This window comes from Poeciliopsis prolifica, unplaced genomic scaffold (assembly GCF_027474105.1).
Source record: "Poeciliopsis prolifica strain line A6 unplaced genomic scaffold, Auburn_PproV2 SCAFFOLD003, whole genome shotgun sequence".
NCBI classification, from domain to species: Eukaryota; Metazoa; Chordata; class Actinopteri; order Cyprinodontiformes; family Poeciliidae; genus Poeciliopsis; species Poeciliopsis prolifica.
Window position 1 is genome coordinate 19,577,680 of NW_026562378.1, and position 26,618 is coordinate 19,604,297.

A 26,618-nucleotide genomic window follows, 5' to 3' on the forward strand; every position below is an offset into this window, starting at 1 on the left:
AGTTTTTGGATGATAACATACGGTAATTTTAAAAATGCTTCAAGAACCTTTAAAATTTTAATTCGTAGGTATTTTATGTTTCTCATGAGACTATATCTCATGATCATCAAAAATATAAACTGAATCCTTGTAATTTATATATTTTTTTATAATTAAGTACAAGCAAATTCAGTTTAGGAGCAATTCTATAGACACATTTTGTTACAATTAATTCAGCCACACACCCATACAGATACACCTACACACCACCACAGTGCAACTCTGGCTCAGCAGGCTGTGGTATGGGTTCAGCAATTGTAGCCTCTGCTTGAGTAAAAATAGCCCAAAGGACATGGCAAGTCAGGAGGCTGAAGGTAAGGCTCTGGTTTCACTGGGGAAGTGTGAAGTGCTCTTCATGCACAGTACAAGAGGCAAGCAGCCAGAGGGCAAGCAGAGGAGTAACAGGGCTGGACAAGAGCAGACAGAAGTATACTGTATCTTTTTTTGTTTGTTCTTTATCTCAAACTCAATTTTGTAATCAATTTTTAAAAAGGCCCATCTCTTTGACTAAGACGTTGTTATCTGGTTATGCTTGATATCACCCTAAATTTAGCTGTGATGTGTGGTGTTGGCAGATTTATGGAGTAACAAATTGCAAGTGTTACCATGTTACTTTTGGAATAAGTAGGTATTCAACATTAACGACCTGGATCTTTGGTGGGGACAAAAACATCAGGAAATCCTTACAAAATAATCAAACAAAAACATGATGAGGTTGCTGAAACCTCTTGGGATCACATCCTTAAATCAACAATGCAGGGGAAAAATGGCTCTTTGCATAATCCAAACAGCTTTCGTTTCACCTACTTTTGTATGTCAGCTAGCCTACCTCAGCAGTTTGGGAGGATAATTGTCTTCATTCTCGGTTTTAGACTTGCTTTCATGTAACTCATTGAAGGTATTCTTCCCACTGGCTGCTCAAACAATGTACTGCACAAATAAATGACTGTGAATTACAATGAGATGGAAAAACTGTGGGAAGAGTTGATCGGTGCAATTCAATAAGAATAGGCATGGCTTGTTTTTGCTTTAAGGTTTACTGATAAACTGATTACTTTTGTTTCATTGTGATGCAGTTGCTTATATTTCAGTTGCACAGCAAATGTATTTTTAGATCTGCTCTACGACTGAATGAATGAAATGATAATTCTAAATTATTTCATTTGTAACAGTTCGCATGAAGTAATAATATATTTTAGCAATTACCTTAAAATAAAGTTTGTAAATATATATTAATATTCAAGTCCAATCACATCAACTCATTCTGAATGAAGTGATATATCAACTTAACTACCATAACATGCCAAAAATGACTAAAAGTTTTCTAATCTTAAACTGACAAGTAAGAACTTATCCAAAAATCTTTTTAAAAATGATCATAGGAATTCAGAGACTGCAACTCATATCTGATGATATGAGGAATAGATTAAGGAGAAAAAAAACTGCCGCTGACAGTAACTCCTCCTCAGACAATGCTCAGTATAATTGAGTCTGTAACTCTTCTTTTGGAAATCTATTCTTCCTTAATAATAATGTTCTAGATGCTCATTCCGTCGCTGATCTTAGTTTCTGTCTACCCACTCACAACTGAGAATTATGTTATACAAAGGGAAGAAGAAAAAAGCATTACTGTCACTAAAATGCACAAATAATAATTGAAAAAGATTGCAGGTATTTCTTTTCCTCCTTTGGTTGTGGAATAATTTCGTGTTTCGCTGATTTTAAAGGATTTTTTTTTATCAGTGGTCCACCGAAAATCGTTCTTGCACCATAAAATTCATACAAAATTGTGATTTTTACATTTTGAAACTCCTCCTTTTAGTGTTTTGTTAAATAAATAGGTTTCTCCAAGAATAAAATAGTAAAAGTTTGCAAATTATACTTTAATATTCAGCATATTCGAAAAAAATAATGTGCATCTCTATATGAGTATTTTCCTTGTCATCACTTTTCAGTTAAATAATATTTGTTTTAATTATTATTTTCATTATATCAAATCCTTCTTAATTATTTACATGACTCAATAAAAATGAGCAAAATAAACATTTTAAACAGAAAAAGGCATCTCTAGACAAATTCCTACTAATTAGGCATGTGCAGACTGGGAGCATGTATCAAGCAGTCAGCAACTAATATCAACACTTTTTGAAGTAGCTGTCAACTTGCATATGTAATATTTCATGGAAATGAGCTTCTGTCCATTAGTTCTTGTGCCAGCACACTTATGTTTGTACCATGAGAGAGGCAACTGCTTCTTGTTTCTGCACTGACATCATTCAATATATATGTACTCAATCTCCTTGAACTAGGCAAAAATATGAAAATAAGAATTAAAAAAGAAATTGGATTGCTTAAATCTTTGCCTGAAGTTGAATATATCACAAAACATTATCATAATCATCACCAACTATCAGTTTGTGACAGTGTACTTCCATTGGTGACATCGATCCTGCATCCTCAGATCTGATTAAATGGAAATGGAACTTCTTTGGCCAATGAGCAGGGAGAGGTACACCTTGGACATTTTGTCTATTTATAGGAGGTTAACATAGGACAAACAATCACAACTAAATGGTTTTTTACAAATAAAAATTGAAAAAGCGTGCTCTGTATTTGTATTCATCTCCTGTGATCTCACCAAAAAAGGTCTTAAATTTGAAACTGGATTTTTCTATGTGGAATTTGCATCTTCCTCATATGCATGTATCTGTAAACTCTGTGCACTCACAGTCCAAAAACATAGTAACTCTCTACTATACTGACCTTTGGAATAAGTCTGAGCATGCAATGTTATTTGTCCTATTTGTATATTGATAGGGCTTCTGACTGTGGCCTGCCTCTGGCCAATAACAACTGCAGCAATATACAACATGGAGTGGAAAAACTAGATTTTCCATCATCACAGTCTCCAAATTTAATATAAGATTTGTTTTAAAATCTTAAAGAAGATTTTAACAAAAAGCTGCTAATGTGTTTTTGTTTTGAACATAATTAGCTCCTCAATAAACAACAGGCAGATTAGTTTCTTTGACAAATCTTCACCAAACCAAAAACAAAAAAACATGCTTCATGATGCTTTTTACAGTAAAGCATAAGATTGAAAAGTATTTCACAAGTCTCACATGCACACTTAGTTGTAAGAATTACAACTAGGTACAGCAACTTTTTGTTATGTTTAAAAAGTTAGCAAAATGCATTTACCACAGAGAAATACAAACAATGAAGAAGAATAAAAAACAGAAGAGAAAACTAACACAATAAAAGTTTCCAGAAACCTATGCATTCTAAAAAGAGCACAGACCAGATGCCATGAAAAGTGGTTTAGGAAAACACTCTCAAGAATTTGGGCAGACCAAGCCAGAGTCCAGCCTGTAGCCTAAAATAACAGCTTAGCTTTGGACCTAAAATAAAATAAACAAAAAAAAGAAGAAAAAAAATGTATTCTATGTGAAGAGATCATCAAACTATACCAAACTTTCAGGGTCAATTTTCAGAAGTACATTGCTAGCGTTTTAATTACCAACAGTGAGATGAAAGGTCTGCAAATATCTTAGTCATTGCTGCAAACACATGTAGAAAAATATTTTAGTATATTTTGAGTTGCTGCAAACCAGAGAAATTAACATAATTCAAGTAGTCTATAAACACCTTTGCTACAAAAACCTTTACCCAAAGTTTGCATCTTTATCCACTTGTTTTGATACGAGCTGCTTAAACAACTTTGTCAACCAAATTGAAATAACTTTTGACTCAGGTGAATCCCAATTTATAACACAAACAGTGTTTTCAATTCAGCCTCGTAGGAGGGAACAGTTTTCAAGTTTGTAAACTGTCCAGTTTTTGTATTAATGCATTAAGATACATTTGGTGTTTAAACAAGTAAATTAGGCCTGAATGGGCCTCAGGTATTTGGAGGCTTTAGCTATTCGTGGAAGGCTGTGGTCCCTAATTTCCACAAATACTGAGAGTTCACTGCATTGCAAAATTGCACAAATCTTTAAAAAAAACTTCAAATAACACATTTGAAGTGTGTTATTTGAATAGTTTAGGATAGAAACTGAGGATTCAGTAAATGTTCTCTGTAGCTACAACATTTTACAATGAGAGCTGCAACAAGCTTTAAGTGACAGTAGACTCAAGCATTCAGAGCAGTGAATATTTGCAGTGTGTCTTGACAGATAATGGTACACAGGTGCAGATTACCAAATTTCCATCAGGTAAGCTTGACTCTCGAGAGACCATTGCAAATTTGAGCTTAAACTGAGTCAGTGGACACTAAATGGTGTGTGTCACAGTTTTCTAAGTTGATGGTAAAAAAAACACAGCAGAAGAAACAAGTGAACACATCCAGTATTTGTAAAAGACTTAAGGTGACATGTATTGCTATCAAGTGTTTGGTATTGAACTAAAAAGAAATTTGTTGAATAATTAAAAAGAAATAATGAAATGGAATAATTCCAAAATTAAGGCAGTGTAATTCACCCAAAAAATTAAGACTGGAAATATATCTTTCCAGTCTCCATATATTCAGAATATGAAAACTAAGATGGAAAAAGCAGGCATGCAGAACACCCTGCCAAACTCAGCCAGAAATGTTGCAGTGAATACCAATGGTGACACATTAAATACAGAGCTAAAATTAGCTGAGATGGAACTGTTATTACTTAGCTTATCTGGCAGCCAACGAAACTACTTTTGTACTGTGTGAGAGTCAAGAAGTTTCTTGCCTTCCTATTCAAGGTATGTTAATAATCTTAACTGTAATTTACACTATTACAGTTAACATCAAAAACACAATAAAGATTTGTTTTAGCAATGTAAGTTTAAAAACAATTCACTAAAATACCAGATTTTTTTTGTAGCTTGGTTCATTTTAAAAATCTTTAGTCTGTTGAACATTCAAAAATAAATATCAAAATCCATGGTGATTTTTTTTAACTTGTCCCCAATCTGCAACACCAAGTACCAAACAAACTAAAACCACAGAAAACCTTGAGCTAAAATTCCTAAAACACGTGCATATTCAGTACTATTCTATGCAACATTTTGCAAACCAAAACAAATCTTGTTCAATCTCAAGGATGTGCTGTTCTTCATTGGCTGCATACTTTCTGCAGTCTTTAAACCTTCTGCTCTCTAACCCTAACAACATCAACTTGTTGGACTATTTTTATTTATTTTTTTACACATTTCTTATTTCGATGGTCAAAAAGAGGTGCTGGTTTCTCGTACAACAGTCAGTGCAATAAAGATGACCACCAGCCGCTCCTGCTCCCACCACTGGTTACTGTGGGAGTGGATGGAATTTCAAAGTCCAGCCAACTGTCTCAGAAGCATGTTGTTGGCTCTGTAATGTATGTCAGGAACAGAATGAGCCAATGTCACATCTCTAAGGCAAGATGTCTGGGGCCAAAACAAGAACATAAATAACTGTACAAAAAAAGAGAATACTTGTCAACTGATGTCAGTAGAAAAACAGCATCTATCTATTAGCTCTATAAGCCTAGCAATTATAAACATGTATTTTGATCGTTTTTGCTTTCTATTGGACAGATTGAAAGCCAATAACAAAAAACATTTATGTGTGTCAATATGAATGTTTGTTTGCTGAGAAAGTCTGATGCAACATGAATATTTAATTAATGACACCTTCAATATTAATCTTCTTTTGTTGTAGCTACTTTTAGAGTTCAAGCACCACACATCACCATTAAAACAAAGACATTATGGAATAAGGAGCAACAAAAAGCCATCTTCATTACTTAAAAACATTAGCCTGTAGTGATATATGACCATTTTAATCAGCAGAACAAATGCAAACAGACAGTAAATGCAAATAGATTCACCTTCATTAGCAATGCAAGAAATGAAACTATTACTGGTGCTTATTTGCACTGTGTTGAAACATCTATGTTGTGTTAAATCAACTTTTTTACCAGGTTTGCTGAATATTTGTGATGTGGCACTGCAAAACCAGGAACAAGTCACCAGAGCATAAATGGAGAGTAAGGATGAATACTGACTAACTTCTCAGAAAATAGTAATTGCTGTTTTTGTTTTTGAAAAATGCTAGTTATAAAGAAACCAACCCATGCTTTGAATGACATTTTCAGATATTTTAAAACAGTACATTTTTTATTTGAATTCAGCTTGGTTTTAGATTAAATCTGATCTGTTTCAGGAAGATGGGATAAACTTTCATTGTATTGTTTTTAAAACACAATTAGGACACATGTAGCACAGGCACACAAATCCCTGCACTGCTGTGGCTCTAATAATATGCTATGACATTGACCAGGTGGGTGAGCATCTGGTGACTGCAACACCAGACTATTTATATAATTATAAATAATTAATTAATTAATTAATTTTCTTTAACCTGGAAAACAAAGTTTAGATTATGGTATTTATAATTGTCTTGTGCTTATTGAGTCGGGTCGTATATTTATTTAGTCATGGTTTAATTCCACTAAAGTTTAGAGTCCATGATAAAGGTTCACAACACAGAAGCTCATACCGTTATTGGAAAATGGAACAAATGCTGAAACTTCTAAAAAATATATATATTTCTTAAACAAGACAAACCAGGCAAATAATTTATTTTATCTGCCAAATTCTCAATCATACCTGCTCACATTTAATAACAACATCAATGAACAGCCTTTGTTAACATCCCCAGAGAGCTCATCAGGCAAGGGGACAAACTTTGAGGATGGTTTTTTCACAAATCTTGTTTGCAGAATGTTAGCATTCAAATAATCATATCTTCTTCATCTTTGTTTTTCTATTTGTTTGGCATCATTAGAAAGCTTGGAATCCACACTTTCAGGATATGTTAATGCTGCTTATCGCTGAAGTTTGGGCGCTTGGGCATACGCCAGCTGAAGGTATACCCTTTGTTTTTCTTATGAATATATATCTCTTTTGGTGTATTTCTGCCAGTCATACAGTAGGAGATTTTCTCTTTTCTGTATGATTTAGATAAGAACATCATACAGCAATCCTGCAGTCAAACTAATTAGAATCAGGGATAAATACCAACCTTTGGGAGGGGAGGAGTTGGGGGGCATTGTGGAGGTGTGGTGTGAGAGAGAGAAAGAGGGCAGAGACCAGTGAATCAGACTTTTAGGCTAATTCATATAGTGCCAAAGCAGAGATTTGATTACTTTGCATAGTGTGTCAGGAGAGTTAATTATCCTAATTCAACAAAGTGAAAATGAAGGAAACTTGGACAGGATCTGGCAGAGGACAAGAACAGAGTGGAAAAAAAACAGCTTCAGACAGTTTCACTTGACTTTGCAGCATTCTCTTTCCATTTGGTTCCAAAAATGAAGAAAAAAAATTCTCCTTTTGTACATTTGTAAGTATTTTTCAGTGGGACCCAAAAGAAGTAATGCAGATTGCAAATTAGGAACATAATTTCCATATCAAATTTAAATTATATAGAAGAAAGGGAGAACAGTTAACCAGTTAAAAAGTAAAGTTTGAAAAAGTTACAGCAAAGGAAAGCTGCCTTCTATCTCCAGTGTATATGCACATGCTGCTGCAGAAAACAGAGACAGTTGAGTTGAATGTGAGTCAGAGTGGAAGTAAGCGTTGGCCACCAGTTTATCAGAGGCCCAGGATTGGAGCATAGGGGTTCAGTTGGGGCCTCATTAAGATAACTAACAGCCGGACACTGTAGAATAGCCTGAGGAGAAAATTGTGACTTAATAAGCTGTGGTATTTTATGGGTTAATCGCTCCACATGTGAGCACACTGAATTTATTGTTCTGCAAAAATAAAGAAACAAAGCTTTGTGTGCATAAGGTTGCAAATGTCACAGCAGGGATTCCAATAGTTATTGCTCTTGTCACATCAACCTATATGATAAATAAAAAACATACAAAATCATACAAAAAAGAGTAATAAACACTGTCACTATGCTTGAAACAGGTTTACCTATACAAAATTAAAGAGATCCATATACATTAGAAGACAACAATATATTCTGATGCCAAACATATTATAGTGAAAATGTGCAGCATCAAATAACCATCACAAGTTTTATATAACACAAGTTTTCCTAATGCTTTACAAAACTGATCATTTGCAGTTCCATCCTTTGTGGGTTTTGTTGGTCTTTCCATGCCCACATGGAATGAATTCATAAAAATGAATTCATTGAAACAATGAAAGCTCATTCAGTTGTTTAAATATAATCATGACAAGTATAGTGAACTTTAGATTGTTCAAAATCAATTCAAGTCAGTTGGTTCACTGGACTGATTTACAGGCACTTCTACAAAAAAAGACTACAATACAACTTGAATCACACACACACACAAAAAAACTTTAATCTCTCTCCTGTTATGTATGTCAGTCAAACAGTTGAAGAAGGAGAAAAGAGAAAATTATCCAACCATTAGAGGTTCTGAGGAGATGTTGAAGAGAGGCTTGAGGAAAGTTTTAAAGGTAATAATTATATTGTCACAAAAGGAAGAGCCAGAAAGACTAATTATCATATAAAATACATGCATGAATCTGGTTTTTCTTTTCCACAGGAAAGCAGTCATACTGTCATTTTAATGCAAAAGGCAGAGTTTACACAAAGAAATTATGTAGAAGGTCTTGTTTTCAGCACTGATTGGATTCATACATTACCATTTTTCTTCCTTATTCACAAAGGAAATAATTTAAAAAACATACAATACTCAGTTTTACTGCATTTGTTTACCAACTAGTCCTTTATGACTTTCTAAGGTCCAATCTTAACGGTAATGATTCTTGTTAAAATTTTCATAACTCTTGAACTTTTTCTAATGTATTCACTTTACAACCACAAACTTCAGTCTATTTCATTTGATGTTTGTGTAAGAGACCAATTTAGGCAAGTACAATATTATGAATAGGGAGCAAAACAATACATTTAAATGTTAAAAAAGAACAGTATGGCAGGTGTTTGTATTCAGCTGCATTTATTCTGATAATGTTAAATATCCAGTATTACCAAAAGCCTTTAAAGGTCACCCAACAGGTAAACATTCAACACCTGCACACCTCCTGCAGAGGTCAGTAATTAAGTTGTTAAAACATTTTCTGCATATTCTTTGCATTTGTAAATGCAAAGAATATGGCATCCTGGAAAATAACCTGTTACCAAATTTAGAAAGCTTGAGGCGCAGGTTCAACCAGACAAAACTCAATAACAGGCAGAACTACAAAAAAGGGTGTGGATCAAAATATATCCTTGGCTCATGCAAGGTCCAGATCTAAATCAAGTTGAAATCTGTGGCAAGAGTTAAAGGTAAAGCTCCACAGATGCTTTCCATTAATGTGACCTTGAGCCATTTTCAGCCATTTGAAGAAAAAAAGGGAAATAAATTTAATGTGCACAGCAGGCAAACTTGCACCGAAAGACTTTCTGCCATGAGTGCAGAAAAATTTGGATCTACAAAGTATTGATACAGTAAGTTTTCATGCATGCCATACTTTTAATAGTCCTTATTCATTATCAATCTAGAAAACCAAGCATCATCATCTTTTCACAAAGTGACAACGGTTGTAAAAAATCTGAATTTATATAAAATGAACTTTTGACAAAAATTAATACTGCAGACTTAGCTACCAGTATACTGTATGTGTCCCTGTCTGTAGCTTCAAACTCGGCTCGCTGAATTCATTATATTCCATAAATCCCTAATTTAACCATATTTGAATCAGTACAGGTAGATAGAGTGAGAATATATCTCTTTAAAAAGACTCTAACGTATGTATCTTCTTTTTAAGGGCTATATTCACACATGTCCTTGAAGAGCCTGATTTGTAGACAACAAATAGGAGTTCTGGTCCTAATCCAAACTCTGCCAGCACTATATTTAATTGATCTTCTCTTAACAGAAATAAAGGTTTCTTATTTAAATTTCTGTATTTTTAAATGCTTATTTTTATAGTTAATTTTAAAGTAGGTATAATGGAATCATCATACTCTTTTCTATTTTACTCTGCCAGGATAAACAATCCCTCCCTTGATAGAGAAGGCCTTCACTTTTATAAGATAAAAGATCACGAATCAATACCATTGTGCATTTATTCAGACCAACACAAGTGAAACCATTTAAATGCAATCTCACTACAGATGGGGAGCGGACATCATGGGCACCACAGAGCATATTTTCAATTAACTCACATCAACTGGTGCCTCTAACACACATTGGTCAAGTCAAGCTGAAATGCACCAAGCCAGGACATGATAGTAGATTCCAGCCTCAGAGAGGTTTTATAGAAGAGTGAACTCTTCTCAATGGAAGAGGTTAAAAACGATTGCTCAGTGCCTGATCTTGGTAAGTTGGATGCCATCCAGACAGATAGTGTTTTTTTGTTTGTTTCTTTTGACAGAAAACTAACGGGTTGTACATTTCTTAAAGTGTATCTGACAAAACGTGTGTTGTCCTTAAGGCTCCTGAATGGTGCTCTAACTTGTAAAAAGTGCTCATATTTGGTTGGTTTCAACACAATGTTACTAATCTAGGGATGATTGACAATTATATTTTATATGATATTAAATATAAATTTGCATATTTTATGTCAGGAGAGACTCCATGTTAAGAGATGCAATTTAATGATTCACAGTATCCAAATTGATCATGAGAGGTTAATTTAAATAGAACATCAGGTGACGTGATACAGGTTGACCTCAATACAAATCTATCATTTGGTTACTGGAATAATTGCTACAGTTGAATCTGTATGGCTAAAAATTGTCAACTGAAAAAAATAATCTTTAATATGTTGGCTGCATGTTAAAGACTGAGTATCCTTGAGATAAGAAACTAGCTTTAAGGCCCAGCTGACTTCAGGCTTGAAATTTGTATCTTACTTTTAGTCAGTGTGTTACAAAAAGTTACAGTCAATTCTGGAACAAACCCCTTTTAGCCAATTTTACTATTTAAAGGTGACATCGGGGACAATTGATGTGTCTCACAAATCACTCCCTCCCCAAATATGCTAAGCAAGAGGAACTTTGTGGCCAAAGAGTTTCCTTAGCTAAATCTAGCTAATCCTTGTGTGTGTATGTACCCTGAGCCTGAACACAAGGAATTTAATGAACATGACAGCATGTACCAGAAAAGTCCACAAAGGTCTTGTCTTTCTCACAGTTTACCAACTGCTCTATCTTGTGCAAACCTCATAGTTGTACATACACACGGTAAATTATGTTTCTCCAAAGATTTGTGTAAATTCTTTGGTAAAGAGCATTGAATTTAGGTTTATATCTGCACCATGTGCCAATATGATTCTAAAACCAGCAATAAAATCGAAGTTAATGTGTGATTTCTGATAAATGCTTTGACTTCTCTTGTACAAACTTGCAAATGATGCAAAATTTGTCTCTCTTTCAAGTTCATTTAATATTTTATCTGTGGGAGTGAACTTTTTTTTTTTAATTTCTTGCATTATATGTTGCAAGTTTCTGTGAGAGACTTGCAACATTAGCAAACACCACAAATGTTGCAATTAGAAAACACACATGAAGACCAGTATAAAGTTCAGGAGTCAAGTTGTTGAGAAGCTTAAGGAGGTAACAATAACCCAAACTTTAAATATCTAGAGGAGAACTGTTCAAGTTGTCTTATGAAAGTGGATGGAGTATTGGAGATTTGATTATTAACCTAAACATTCAGACCAGACAAGCAGAAAAACTAATCAGAGAAGCAGCCAAAAAGGCAATTTTGGGAGAACATGTTGGAATATCTCTAGTCTACACACTTGGACCTTGATAAATCTCATGTCTATGGAAGACTAGCAAGAAAAAATCCATAAAAATTCAGCAAAAGGTCATGTTTATAGTACACAAATAGAAATGTGAAAGAAGGTGTTCTGGTCAAATAAGACAAAAATGAACATTTTGTGTCAATTGGTTCTTTTTCCCCCCTTTCTGATTAGTTGCCTGTATTGGCAGAATGTTGCATGCAGTTGCAGCATTCTGCCTGCTGGCTCCGCTGTGGGAACTGGAGGTGGACCTCCTCCTGATTATCACTTCCTGTTTGAAGCCTCCAGCAGAAGAAGCTGGATCCTCAGCTGGTGTGTTGACCAATCCCAGAAGAGGTATTCTTAAATGCTTGATCTCTGACTTAGCAGCACACAGAAAATGCAATTATTACTTTTGTTTGAGCAGCTTGCCTCTTGCTTCGTGTCTTGATAGTTTTGACTTGGTGTTGTATTTTGCCATCTTTATTTGAGCTAAGTTCTGTTTTCTGTTGTTTTTTTTTTTGTTGTTTTTTTTGCTTTATTTCACATGTACTTCTCTAATATTCTGGATATGATTTTTGTTTATTATAAATTTTCACCATTGACTTGTAAAGAGCAGTAAACAAAAAACATCTTTACTGTTAAACACTGTTAAACCACTAATAATTACCATATTTGGGGAGGGAGTGATTTGTGAGACACATCAATTGTCCCCGATGTCACCTTTAAATAGTAAAATTGGCTAAAAGGGTGGAAAAATAATACTGATCATCACTAAATACATTTATGTATAAAAATTTAACACAATGCATTGAATTATCAATTATTCTCTACTTTGTATTGCAGTACACAAAGTGTGCAATTAAGTTCATTTTAACATGATAAAATTTCCAGTATTATGAATATTTTTTCAAGGTGCTATGATCAAACTTACAAAAACTCATTGTTTGTGCTGACTCAGTTCTGATGCTTTCTCGCCTTGATCTCTGACTTAGCAGCACAACAAGCATGGAAAAGGCCTGTGATTTAGAGGGGAAAATAAAATTTGGCATGAGTTGTCCCATTTTATTCCTGGCTGTCCTTTTAGATTTGTTATAATAACTAAGGTCACTTTACTAAGTAGGTGCCCTTCATTTTGTCCATTAATTTGGCAAGAGAATGCAAAATTATTAATGTGCTACAAATATAGAAGGTGGACTGATGGGACAAATGGACAACACAAACACAAATCAAATCAAACACAAACATTAAAGAGTTCATAGAAGAACTCAACTTGGACCCTAATATTTGCACTTACTACGGTCTTCCAGTCCTCTTTTTTTTAATTGTATATTTCCCTCCTGGGAATGTTCAGTGCCTGAGAGATACTGAAAACATATACTTTTCAATAACATTTTCTCTGATTTGCTTGGAGGTTTCTTTTGTCTTCATGTTGTAACAGCAGCTAGCAATACTGATTACTTACAGACACCAATGTCTTTATACTGCAATTACTTAAGACATACTTACTGCAATTAGGTTCTGTCTATTTCAGTAGTTGTGAAGATCCTAGCACAAATTTGCTAGATTTTTAAATCACTTTAAATAAGTGATTTTAAAAAGTGGTTTACAAATTATCACTGATTTGTAAAAGCAGAAAAAAGGGTAAAATATACAAGGAGGTGAATACTGTGCAACACGGATCCCAGAGCTCCCTTCTATGCATTTTATGCACACATGTGCACATGCACAGTTTTATTGCTCTGTTACTGTGGATTTAAGTGTATGCAGAAGACAAGCAAGTTTTGTCTTGGCTTGCAAACTGATTACATGAGCTTCTCAATATGTTAGATGAAAAACTGTGAGATGTGAAGCTATTCTTTATATAGTTTTTCACATTTTTATTCAACTGAAGAAAAAGTTTAATATAGACAAACGGTTTAACTAGAAGCGAAAGCACAAAAACAGCATAGACACAGAACATGTGTCCTCACAGTCACATATAACCATATACACACACGTGCACACACACATGCACAGAGTAGGGCAGTAAATATTGCTGGGCGGAAATGGAGGTTTTATGGTTTCATTTGGTCTGTTATATTTATCTGACCCTTCATGTCCCCTCTCTTACACACATATTGATTATTCCATCTCTATTTTGATAGAAGGTGTGACATTAAGGTCAAAAGGGATGCTGACTGTTTTCCTTTCGAACCAAAAACAAAATGTAAATGGTAAAAAAGTTCACAACATTTGCATTACACCTGAGAGCTGGTCAGTACTGCCCTTTCCCTGCTCTTCTGGCTGCTAAGCAACCACGAGGCACATTGAAATCACATGATTTAGAAAAACTCAATAGTGCACAATGGTTAAACTACTTCCAGCTGTGTCACATATGTGGAGTTGGGAAACCTGAAACCTCACAAAATATCTCCCTGCAATATTTCAAAGTAATGCAAAAAGACAGCATAGACCCTATGAATGTAACACAGTGACAGAATCAAACAGCTATTAGGAAAAGATCACAATTCACATAATATGAGAGAGACAGAGAGCTCAACTTCTTTCCACTGCATGAATTGCTGTAAAAGTTTAATTAATATATGTTTATTGCATTATTTGTCTCCTGGCAAACCATGGCAAGCCAGCCTAATTTATCTTCCTGAAAGCACTTATCAAATATGTTTAAGTGCTACTATTCACACCTCCCAGATGTTTTAAAGTGACTGAAGAAGTTTCACCTTCAACTCAGTCAAGGCCGTCTGTGTTCAGAATTTCACAGAACACTGACAATTGCCTTGAGGGTAGCAGTAGTAGTTGTTTGTTGCTGGACACATAAAACAGATCTGACCTTTAACACTGCAGCAGTGCCAAGAATGAGTTAGATTCAGAAAATCTTGATAAAATGCCAAAAAGCAAAGTAGAACACTGAATCTGAACTTTTTCTCATCGGTATTTATACATATTTTTGTGATTGTCTAGTAGAGATAAAATGGTAACCAAATCTTTAAAGTTGCACTTGGAAATGTTATAGGCCGGCAAGGTATAAAGCAAAGAATGTTATTTCTGTAATTCTTACACTATGCCAAAAAAAAAAAAAATCCACCCAAATCTCAGTTTACCGATAGGCATCAGATAAACCTGTCATCTCCAGGTCAGACAGACATGTCAAAACATCAAAAAAGAAGAAAAAATGAATCTGGGTTCAAACACTCCTACACAACACTGCCTCAGTTAGCCTCCAAGCTTCTTTTCTCTATTCGCTCCACTATCAGGTCTTCTGGGGGGAAGGGAAACCCATGAAATGATTCCTGACACTATGGATCAGAGCGCAGTGCCAGCTGAGACGTCTGATATCAACACTTTTCTGCCTGACTGTGAACATGTAACGTAGGAGAATTTCCACTGATTTCTGCTGCCAGAACTGTGTCTTGTCTGCACACTAATGCTGGCCCACATTAAAAGTCCACCTACTGAAAACACTGTGACATGGTAAACTGATAGCTCTCCATTCTTAGATACTGAATTGAACTAGATTGACATCACTACAGTGTATAAATCGCACATTTATTGCGATTATACATCACTGTATGAAATATGCACCTTCAACTGCTTGGACTGCAATAAATCTTAGCTAATCATTTAAGTACAGTCAGAATTCAGATTCTGATTGCTTCTAATATATTTCTGGACTTTTGTTGCAGAATCTTTAGAAGGTAAAGAGGTGGAGCTGGAAAATGCATTTGGAATGAGTAATAATGCTCCGGATAAGGGTTGGGACATTTTACATGCAGTGGAAAATCTCTTGTGGCCTTCATTTAGTATAAATCTAGATGACTTGACCCTGCAGGCTGAAGCTACAGACTATATAAGTTAGGCCAAGAAAAAGTAGACTTCTAGTGTTCTTATCATGTAGTCAATGCGTTTCATCAGTTAGTTATTCTGACCCTAAAACCTTTTTGAGATTAGAGGGGTTTAAGACCATACAAGTGTGCTTTGGCCTTTCAATAAAGTGAAGACATTTCTGGAAAGAATAATATGGGTATTTTTCTGAAAATTACAAAAAGAATTGTCTCTGAAAATTCAATTTTCTGAAGGACAAGGCTACTCAAAAATGTGTTGCAGTTGCTTCAGCGCACTCTTTTGTCTCTTCTCAGTATACTTCAAAGCAAATGAAGTGGAAAAGCAAAAGGAAGCAGAGTCAAAGACTTTTTTTTTTTTTTACGTTTTTCTGTCTGCAAATGAAAAATATGTTACCTTCAAGGATGACTTCTTTTCCAGTTTTTTTTAGCGCTTGCACAGCCTCGTCGTGCGTGGCCTCCCGTAAGTCAAAACCATTGACAGACAATATGGCATCCCCAACGTAAAGTGCCTCTGTCTGGTCAGCTGCAAGGCCTTTAAAAATTTTTGAAATGAGAATGGGCATTTTGTTTTCCTTTCCACCTGTGTGAGAAAAGAGAGAACATATTCTTACTTCATTTTGAAAATAATTCAGGAATACTTTCAGTAACAACCCATTAACCTTGGCACAGTACAACTCATAAAAATTTGAACAAAATCAATTATTAAACTCTTTCATATTACACAATCTAAATATACATATTTTAAAATGTCCTTAGCAATTAACAGTGAAGGTGACAAAATCTCAGAGGGCTTAGTTGTTAACTCACAAAACAAGGATCATGAGTGGCAAGTAAGAAGCTGAAATTCTAAATTAAGCCCCGTCCCACAACTGCTATTACTCTGACTGCTGTACTCCTCATATTTAAGCCTCTAAATTAAGGGTATGTACGTGAACTGCAGTTAAAAGCACACAAAGACAGACATTTAGTAGCAATTACTCCCAATGTACTAATTTCAGCAGCTTCCTATTGCGCTCTCTCCCTCTTTTTCGCTCTTTGTCGTTAAGCGAAGGTCAGGTAGTACGTCAGTGTATCTACTTGTTGCTGTAGGCTGCCACTCTTCACGAGAAATGTCACTATTAACGTGAGATGGCACTACAGCCTTCCAGCAAGTAAAAAAAATCTAAAAAGGGGATTAGATTCCATAAATTTTTTAATACATCTTGAAGAGGTTGTGTCTTCAGGGTTATTCCTTTCAATTTATTCCACAGACTGCAGTGCAAAAGTTTTAAATCATCCCTTCTCTCTATAGATTTTGCTTCAACAAAGACAAGCTTTCAAATACAGTAATGTGAAAAAATGTTTTGTATCAGAATTGTATTCATTCTGATACAAAAGGATACTAAATGAGCATGTTCAGCCATTGAGTCATGCTCACACATGAACACTTGGGTTTTTCAACAAAACAAAAGTCCAAAGAACACTAACTACCAAATCTGCCTCTGAATGGCTCACGGTAGCCAAAATAATGGTTTGATGTAGTCAAAGTCTGGATCTTAATCCAACCTTAAACTGGTCATTCAAACAGCTTTAGTGTTCCTGAATAAAACCAAACCTGCAAGAGTATAGCCAAGATTTCTCCATGTAAAAGACATGGAAAGATGTTATAACACATGCTCTACAGCAGTTACTGCCACCAACGGCACAACCAGTTATCAAGGCTAGGGGGCATTTACTTTTACCACCTCGGGCAAAGTTGGTTTGAATCACTTTTCTTTCTTTAAAAGTAACCTAATGATTTCAAAACTGCTTTTTATATTTAGTGAGGTTATCTTTGACTGATAATCATAACGTAATTGACCATCTTAAACTTGTGAAAACAAGCTAAAACAAAGCAAAATTGCAAAGGGAAAATATTCATCAAACTGTAATCTTAATAAGCCTCCTGCCAAATCACTTTATGTTTTCTTAATGTTTCTTTTTTCATCCTAGTACCTGACCCTTTGTTGTTGTTGTTATTGCTTTGTTCAACCACAGTACTCAGAGGAATGAAGCTGAAGCTAATGTAAATGAGTGGGCAGTTAACAGTTGAGGAAGGCACAGCTCCTTCACACAAGCTCAAAACCACAATGAATCAGAATTAAAATCAAAAGAGAAAATTCACGTTAAAATTAAATACTTCAATACATAAAAACTTTCACGCACATCAACAAAATTTCTTGTATTTTGTTTTGTCCTGGATTAAGCTTTGCCACAAAAACAGGGAGGCACAAACAAAAACCCAGGGACAACTAAAAAAGACCAACACTCATATCTACAGCTAGATTACGATTTGAGCATGTCATAGAACTGTGGTAGGAAACTGGGGCAAACAAAGAAGACTTGCTATTATGCATTCACATTCCCCCCAGAACAGTTCTTCCCTTTGACTGCCTCACCCATAAAGCAAAAGTATGAAACAATACTGTTGGACCAGATGGTCCATGTTTAAAAGAAGCACTTCACAGCTGCAGTGTGGGAACATTTTGGGCTAGTGCCAAATGAGAGGGGAGAGTTACACAGTCCTAAATCAACTAAAAATAAAGATAAATAAAAAAAAACTGTTTTTTTATACTGCTTAAAAGATATTTCATGGCTTGAAAGTGACTATCATCATACCACTTGAAAACTGAAATCAACTTGAAATTACCTATGACCCTTTTTCCACCACTGTCACCTAGACATAATTTGATAATTTCTCATATTTCCATTAGGCAACTGGTTAAATAAGAACAACACTCAACTGGAAAGGGTGTGCTGCAAAATTTGAAGAAAACAAAATACGTTTAAATTAACTATGCATGGATTTTGAACTTTTTATTATGTATCTATCTTTTTAATATATTTAACTATTAAAATTAGTAGGCATAGTTTTGATTTGGGGTTTTTTTCTGGTTCAAAATGTAAGTAAACCCAGATAAAATGACATCTAAGTATAAGTGCAAAAAGGGGGTACAAAAAGACTAAGGGGAAAACTGACTCAGAAACAGCAGGTGAACTCTGACATTTATTAAAGCTGACATTACTTTGGGTCATCTTATGTCACTAGAGTGCTAATCACAGCACTTTGCCAGCTGCACTTCTCCTTTCCTCTGGACAAGTAGGAAAACGGAGTCTTGCTCCTTTGAGTCAGCAAGAAGATAACAATGCAAGAAGTATCAGAGTGACAAGGGAGTGCCATTTGTGGCAAAATAATTTTACAACAGCTGTAAAATGAATGCAGGTTCAAATAAGACTGTAGCTGAGGTAAATAAATGCGAAAGGCAGCATGAGGTAAAGTCTTGTAAAGTATTCTCACAAATTTTACTATGTTTTGGTCAAAAGGTTTAGATTTTCAAAACAACTGTAATATCAAGAAACTGCAGAATGCAGATATCAAAAGTAAGTAATTGCCTCTAAATGTAATGACATGTGGTGCCACCCTTTGGCAGCAAATAATGGCAGCAATAATTATCCTTCTTAAGTTGTCAGTGTGCTTTTGGAGAAAATGTGTTAGGCGCACCCATCCTGGAAAGCTTCAGCAATTTTACATTATATTTTCAGCATTTTAGGCAAAGGCTCTTCCTGTTCTTTGCTGTAGTCCTAAAACTTTAAAAATGGCAGTGCACTCCTTCAAGCGTATGGAAATCCATTACTTTATTTGACATTAGTCCTCAAATTAAATCAAGCTATTATGAGTAATATGTCCATCCCCATATTTAAGGTGTAGGTGGCTACTGACATTTTACTCATCTATAACTGATTAACAAAATGTTGTTAACAAAATGTTGTTAATCAGTTATAGTTTTGATTTAAAAAGATGGTCAATTACTTTTTTGTTTAAGGTCAGTTGTGATAATTTTTTTCTATTCGTAAATTTTGTTTGTCTGAAACATACAAGTGTGCTAAATAAATCTGTAAAAATATGTTTGTTTTAATGGCACTGTTTACACTTTAACCTTTTCCTTGCTTTATCATTTGTGTCCTCTTGTCATGTACTTTGATGTTTTTTCTTTAGTCTTAAATATAATTTACTGAGATGACTGGTGAATAAATAGCTTTGACATATTTCAGTGAAAATAACCATTATTATGAGCACCACATTTATCAACGTTGTATGTTATTGCTTTCCTTTCTATAGCTTTTCATATCAAATACTGTACTTCAGCGCCTTCAGGCTGGCGACCTGTCAGTCAGCTGACAGGTGGGTAGCAGTTGTGAAGATAAGGTGGAGCTACTGGAGCTACTCATGACAGGTAATTGAACTGTATGACATGCACAGTACTGACATGGGCCTAATTAGGTAATTTTGTGCATGTTGGGAGAGAACTCCTGTCACAACCGTTGCATAGTCAGCACTTTCAACTTTATTGGACAAGTTTCTTACAGACTAATGAAAAGCAAAGCAAACATCAAACAATGGGTTTAAGACAATGCTTCCAAATATTATGAAGCAGCCATTGTTTCCTTCAAGGTCACTAAAACGATGACTAGGATAGTTTTTTTGTGTGATGTTTACGAGTTTGGCTTAGTTTTTAAGTTCTGTTGCATCTTATTTTGTTGGGAAACCCCTTGTCCTGAACATGCGAAGCTTACAACAACAGAAAAAATCCCTTAAAAGGTCAGCAGAAAAATTTTTTCTCACTAAGAAAAGTGCCCTGATCCAGAGACCAGAAGTCTAGCTTCCCAGCCTCCCCTCTTAAATTTAGACATGCGAGTAAAGGTTGCCTCAGTTCTCTTCTGCAAACTGGGGTGGGCTCCCTAAAATTAACACCAGTGGAGTACTCCACTCCCAGCCACATAGCTTTCATCTTAGGCCAATGACAACTGACTGCTGTGGACTGCTCCACTCAGCTGTTCACAATGTGGTGTCAGCTAACCCACAACAACTTCTTCCCTCTTTCATTTGCATTTCCCTGCTTCAGTCTGACACCTTTCCCAACGTTTTTCTTCCTTTCGTTCTTTCTCATTTCATTTCTTTGGCTTATTCCGTACCCCATCTAATCTGCAGCAGGCTCTTTGCGCAACTTTGCTGCACTTTTTCTTCTTTGCGTTGGCGCAGCCAGCATCACAACAATGTCAAGCCAACAGCCTGCCAGCTCTGACTTCATCTTAATAACATGCTGTCTCATTTTCATAACCACCCATTTCTGAAAAGACGGACATTGCATTTATGTCACTAGGGCCCAGATTTGTTTTGTTGTTGCTGACAAAAGTAGAGGGGACTAAACGAGCATTTTCACAACGATGAACCATTTCTGCAGCATGACAATAGCACAAGTTTACAACAATCCATCAAGCGGACCCTGTGCATCAGCCGACACTCAGCAGTCAAATGATTACCCATGAGAATAAAGTTTGCAAGAGGAAGAAGTAGTAGCTTACTCCAATGCAAGTTCAAACACATACTGCGTACAGTCAAGATAAAAGTAAAACATTTCTTATCACACATTTACTGCATTGTTAGACTACTGCACACACCACTACTTAAAGTTTCTTGGCACAAACAAATCACAGGCAAAGAAACTGAATATACTAAACTATTATTTAGTGGAAAATAACAGTTTTGTGCTAAATAGCACAAAGTTGCAATAAACTCGCAACAAAACACATATATTAAACTTCTGTCCCTTTTTTATTCTTATTGTTTTAGAGAGTGTTACAATTATAAGATGCTAACTTCTAGGAAAAACAATTCAAATTAGGTCGACCATAATAAGTGACAGACCATAAAATGGGGCAATTTATTGCTGAACATAAGTTGTGATAAATGATAACAATGTTGCATAGAGACCATTTTCAAGTAACAATGTTAATGGCATAATAATGCAAGAACAGATTAACAAAGATCAACAAACCTTAAAAACGAATGAATATTTCACACTGGAACAGGAAGACTTCTTAAATATCCAAAATAAATGGAAATTGTTGAGCACATTTTAATTTATCATGCTATTAATTGATTTATATTAGTCTGTTATTTTATCATTTATGTAGTCTTCCAAAGTTCACTCCTTCACTTCTTCTCTTCTTCTCATCTTGTCTCAAAGATAATGCAGATCGAAGAAAAAGGATGATTAAAAGGTTTTTATTGGCAGCACAGCACTACAAGAGAATGCTAGCTTTCCTATAGAGAGATCACTCTTACCTCAGAAAAGTTAAAGATGCAACATTGCAACACTGTGATGTGCATCAGTAGTCTGTGCAGCTGCTTCTATCTTTTTGTACATTTAAAATAAACAATAATCTGCAAAAGGCAAAGAATGGCTGTCCATTTATTGTGAAGATAGCTGTTTATATCATGTTGTTAACCAGAACTTAAAAAGGTGACACTTTTATATGTGACTGCTTTAACAATTTTCTACACAGTAAAGTGGTGCAAATGGGAAGAAAAGGGAAATCACTATGTTCTATTTACAAAAAATGAGAAAGTCTTTTTTGCATCTGTTGACTTGGAAATTAGTTCCATTTTTAGCATTTACAGCTAAATAAGAGAAGACTTTTAAAACATCAATGGCAAAAATAAAGGTGTGTTTTCATAGGTTTTTGCACTGGTTAAAAAAAAATAAAAAATCATATCTCCAGCATCCATTTTGTGGGAAGGGCCAAAATCTGGAATGCAGCTACCAACTTTCTGTTCTCCCTTATTTTTTTCTTTTGACAGAAGATTCGCTTGGACCAGAGATTCTATGTTTGACTTTGTCTCTTTTTGAACAAAGCTCTCAAAGAAGCTACTTCACCCAATAAATAAACATATTCTCTAAAGTTGAACGTATGTAAGTGTTTTTTTTAAGAAGAAACTTATAGTTTCTTCTTAACTTGTAATTGATGCACTAATTTGCCAACAAATTAGTGCACCAACTTTCTGTTTCCCATTGAAACTACTTCAGGACTAGTGCTTCTCTATCACAAATTAATTTATCTGAAAATGAGTTTGTAATTATGACTGAATTGTGAATTCTGTGTGCTTACTTGTCATAAAGACAGTGTTAACCACACACCTTTACAAATGCAAAGTGTAAAGAGCTTCCCAGCCTTTCCCTTAGTTTAATTTGACTTTTATTTATTTATTTATCTTGTTATGACATGTTACCCAAGACTGGCCCAAGGCACAAGTAAGCTTAGGAGCTGTTTAAGGCTCCTAAGCAGAGGACCCCTAAGAACACCACAGATATCACTGGGATCAGGTTTGCAAAAGGGTATCTCATCAGCACACACTCATTTAAAAATGTTCATCCTCTCTGCGAGTATAAAACATTCAGAAGACCTATTTTTTGTAAAAGCGACAAAAAAATATTTAAATTTTCTTAAACATATTAAAAAATATAATTCTCCTAAGTGTCATGAGTGAGTCTGAAAGCAGGAAATGTGAAATAACTTGTGAGTCTTTTGCAATTAAAGGTTCAGTATGAAGTCAAATAATTGATTTCTCTTTTGTTTACTTATTAGTGTATACTTTGCAGGGATCTGCGAGAACCACAGCGGCCCAGGAATAGCAATAATCCTTGAACATTTAAGAGGGCTTGTAGCTGCCTGTTTTTGTAGTTCAAATATTAAATACTTCAATATGCATAAATCAAATTTAGATTAGACTACCTTCAGCGTTTTACAAATTGCAGACATAAATGCAGGGGGAACACTGCTCAAGTACTTGGAAAAACTAGGCTTTTGAGTTAAAAAAAAAAAAAGAGTTCAATCAACTCATTCTGAAAATGCATTCTGAAAAAATATGGACATGGAAAGAAGTAGGCTTATAAGAAAAGAATGATGCTGAGAGGTGTGTTTTGATTTCATAGCTAATATCAGAAGAGCTAATATCAGCAGCTGATCTAACCTGCACATCCCTGCATTTGTTTTACCTCAAAGACTAAGTCTTTGTAAAATTAGGGCAAACATGTATTCTGTATAGATTGCAGATCCCTGATCCAGCCAGACGTTGCAGGAACTGCTACCATGTTACTCTGGGATATTGAAATGGTTCCTCTGTCTAGGTGAGTTATGGCTTAAAGAAAAATCGCTGTTGTCATATTTCTTCGCGCACGAATACTTGCAAATATAGCTTAACTTGTAATGCAAAGGAGTAGCTGTGCTTGAAAACTCCTAAAAAACGTGACTTGTGTTTGTCTTTAGGAGTTAAGCAGAGTTTGAAGCTCTGTTCTTCGTCGTTACTGAATGCTCTCAAACTCCAAGTCAAACTTACTGACAGTAATTCACCGCCTATTACCAAGTCTTCTCTTAAAATGATCCTACCTTTGATACTAATTCCAAGTCCTCCCACATCTTGTTTGGTCACACGCACGGTGCGCTTCACGTTGGTGATGGTTTCCGGGACCGGGGATGAACTGAGGTTCGGAGGGTCTCCGTTGACAGCACCTGCGGGATTCGGGTTGGGCTTCGCGGGCTCCTCGGCTCCCTCACCGGGGTTTACGGTGAGAGTGTCCTCGGTAAGCGTGGCCAGCACACGGATCCAGCGGTCCACGGTCAATCGAAGTTCCAGCAGTCCCGTTTTCTGCGCCTTCATCGCGGCAGCCATGTTCAACGCATTCCTGGAATAACTCTAGACGGGCTGGCAGTCCTGTAAAGAGGGGGTGGAGGGCTGGGGTAGGGGGCATGCAGACACGCACACACTATCGCAAAGAAACGCTGATTTCACCTCCTTCTCTATTAGTAAGGAGTTATCTCACAATTGCAAAAAAGAGTTAACAAAGTTCGAAGAGCTGTTTGGTTTGTTACCCTCAATTAAATGTGAATCCATTCTGTCGTTAATTTATTTGATCTATCTGCCCCCACCTCCTCCCTTTTCTTTTTACTGTTTTAGTTAAATGTGTGCCATTTGCGCGCCACGGTGTTGGATTCACATAAAGAGTTGTTGGCTTAAGGCTCACTACCCAGCAAAAAGCTGGATACAGCCAAGAGAGCGCCACAAGTCTTTGAAAAAGTCAATTGCGTAAACCGGTTTATTGCCTATTTGCATGTGCACCCCACTATGATGCCCAACTAGAAGCAACTTTGGTTTACAGCTGCATTGTAAAACAACACTAATTGTTGTTTTACAGTGCAGCTGGCTACTCACGCTGACGGTAATTTTTGATTTGAAAGTTTTAATTCAGAGCTCAATTAATTGTTGGTGTTTTATCATCACTAGTTTAAAAATCAAATGATATCAACTGATCAAACTTGAATTGGATTATTCTACATTGAACAGATGCTCTTTAACATACTGCCCCAGACTTACAGATTATTATTCCACCCAAAGGAGAATTTATTGGGATTTTATTCCATGGTCAGCAGTGTTTTCTGTTAGAAAAGCTCATATCATAAAAACAAAAGAATAATGAAAACATAGGAGTGAAGAGTTGTGTTTAGTTTCGTTTTAGATTAGTTATCCAAAAACAATATGTAATAAACAATAAAAAATAGGATTCATTTAGATACTAAAACACAGTCTTTAATAAGCCATTGCCAAGTCAATTGTCCTGGGTTCAAGAGTCCTCCTTCGCATTGATAAGTCTTGCACCATCACAGTGATTCAGCAGAGGCCCACTTAATTGTGCACAGTTGAAAACAAACATGAGTCACTGATACAAACTGATGAAGCGGCCCACCGTTTCAATACTCTTTTGCATCTGCAAGTGATCTCCTAGATTTTCAGCTGAGTTTGTGTACATGTGTGGCAGCCTGAGTTGCATCTGCTTCACAGCAGGTGAAAAAGCAATGAGGTTCCAGTAACTAATATTAGAAAGCACACTTCTGGGTGGGCCGGTTTGAAGTCAATTGCTCACTAAAAGAAAACAAGTTTGGCTCACTGACTGAAAATTGCTTTAAACATTTGCAGATGGTTTACAGGAGCCCATCTGTTAGAATGATACCTTCATAATCAGGTTGACCTTTACCATTTTTTATTTTATTTATTCAAACTGTACTGTCCCTTAAACATTTTTGAGACAGACCAGGCTGTACACATTTTTCTCAATCTTTTGTCTCCCTCTAGTGGTTAAAGGGCCATATTATGTTAACAAAAAAGTGCACTGAAGTGTTGGCTTGTGGTGCTTTGAATTGTTGGGTTTCATGATGGCCAAAAAAAAGAACAAAGGTAACATTAGTTAACAGAATGCTAAATTAATAGAATTTTTGTACAATCCAAGATTGTTGCAATACAACATAATTGTTACACTTAATGAAATCAACAAGAAGGACCTTACCAAAGAAAACACTTTTTGCTGAACATAGCTATTATTCAGAATAAAAGGGCTGCTATTCCCTCTAGTGGCCATATAACATTAAGTCAAATCAATTTATTGTTTACTGTTATTTATATACACCATTTAATTGTTTTTTTTTTCATATTTTTTCAACATTTGTATGTACCCCCACAAGCCTTAAACACACAATAAATAGTTCAGTATCAAAGAAAAAAAGGCATTGACACCAGTGCTTGACTTTAGCAGTGCATCTATTTAATAATGTTACCCATTGGGACAAATGGTTTTTTGTTATACATCTCTCAGTCTATTACTTTGTGATGTGAGTGGCAGGTGGCTTGGCTTGAAGTGCTTTAAAAACCTTTATGAGGATTTAAGAACATGTTGTGTATAGGGTCACCCTATCATTTGGTCATGCTGGAAAGTGTTTTTTTTTTTTTGTTTGTTTGTATTTTTGTTTGGTTTTTGTTTGCTAAAAATATTGGTGGTCCTCTCAAAAGAAAGCATGATCCTATTATTTTAGTTTTGCTAAACTTCACCTGCCTTGAGTCTAAGTATTGTGCAGGGATTTAGGCTTTAAGGGGTTTTCTTGAGGTGTTCGGCACTGGTACTGTAAGGTTATTAGATATACTCCTAAGTGCTTAAGTAGTCAACTGGAATTCTGTCTTGTTTCTTGAAGACAATCTATTCTACATAATGTGATTGTTCTAGTTCTGACTTTTAAATTGGGAATTCCCAATCCACTATCAGAACTAAAAAAAACATTTTGGTTGACAAGGGAAAATATCTTTGAGAAAGAGATAAC

General features: G+C 35.5%; 1 protein-coding gene and 1 long non-coding RNA gene across 2 annotated transcripts in view; one reads left to right on the plus strand and one right to left on the minus strand.

Annotated features, from left to right (window-relative positions):
- The window catches only part of snta1 (syntrophin, alpha 1), a 32,309-nt gene extending 8,143 nt beyond the window's left edge, over nt 1–24,166 (minus strand). Inside the window, exons 1-2 of the mRNA XM_055027479.1 lie at nt 23,862–24,166; nt 16,009–16,194 (exon numbers count right to left, since the gene is read on the minus strand). Coding sequence (XP_054883454.1) covers nt 16,009–16,194; nt 23,862–24,144 — 469 coding nt within the window. The 5' untranslated portion in view covers nt 24,145–24,166. The remainder of the gene's footprint in view (nt 1–16,008; nt 16,195–23,861) is intronic.
- Nucleotides 366–22,384, plus strand: LOC129358429 (uncharacterized). Its single transcript, XR_008605803.1, has 6 exons — nt 366–466; nt 5,979–6,044; nt 6,845–6,926; nt 11,965–12,126; nt 19,753–19,867; nt 22,276–22,384. It is a non-coding gene; the product is annotated as an uncharacterized LOC129358429 (long non-coding RNA).
- Nucleotides 24,167–26,618: the final 2,452 nt, after the last annotated feature.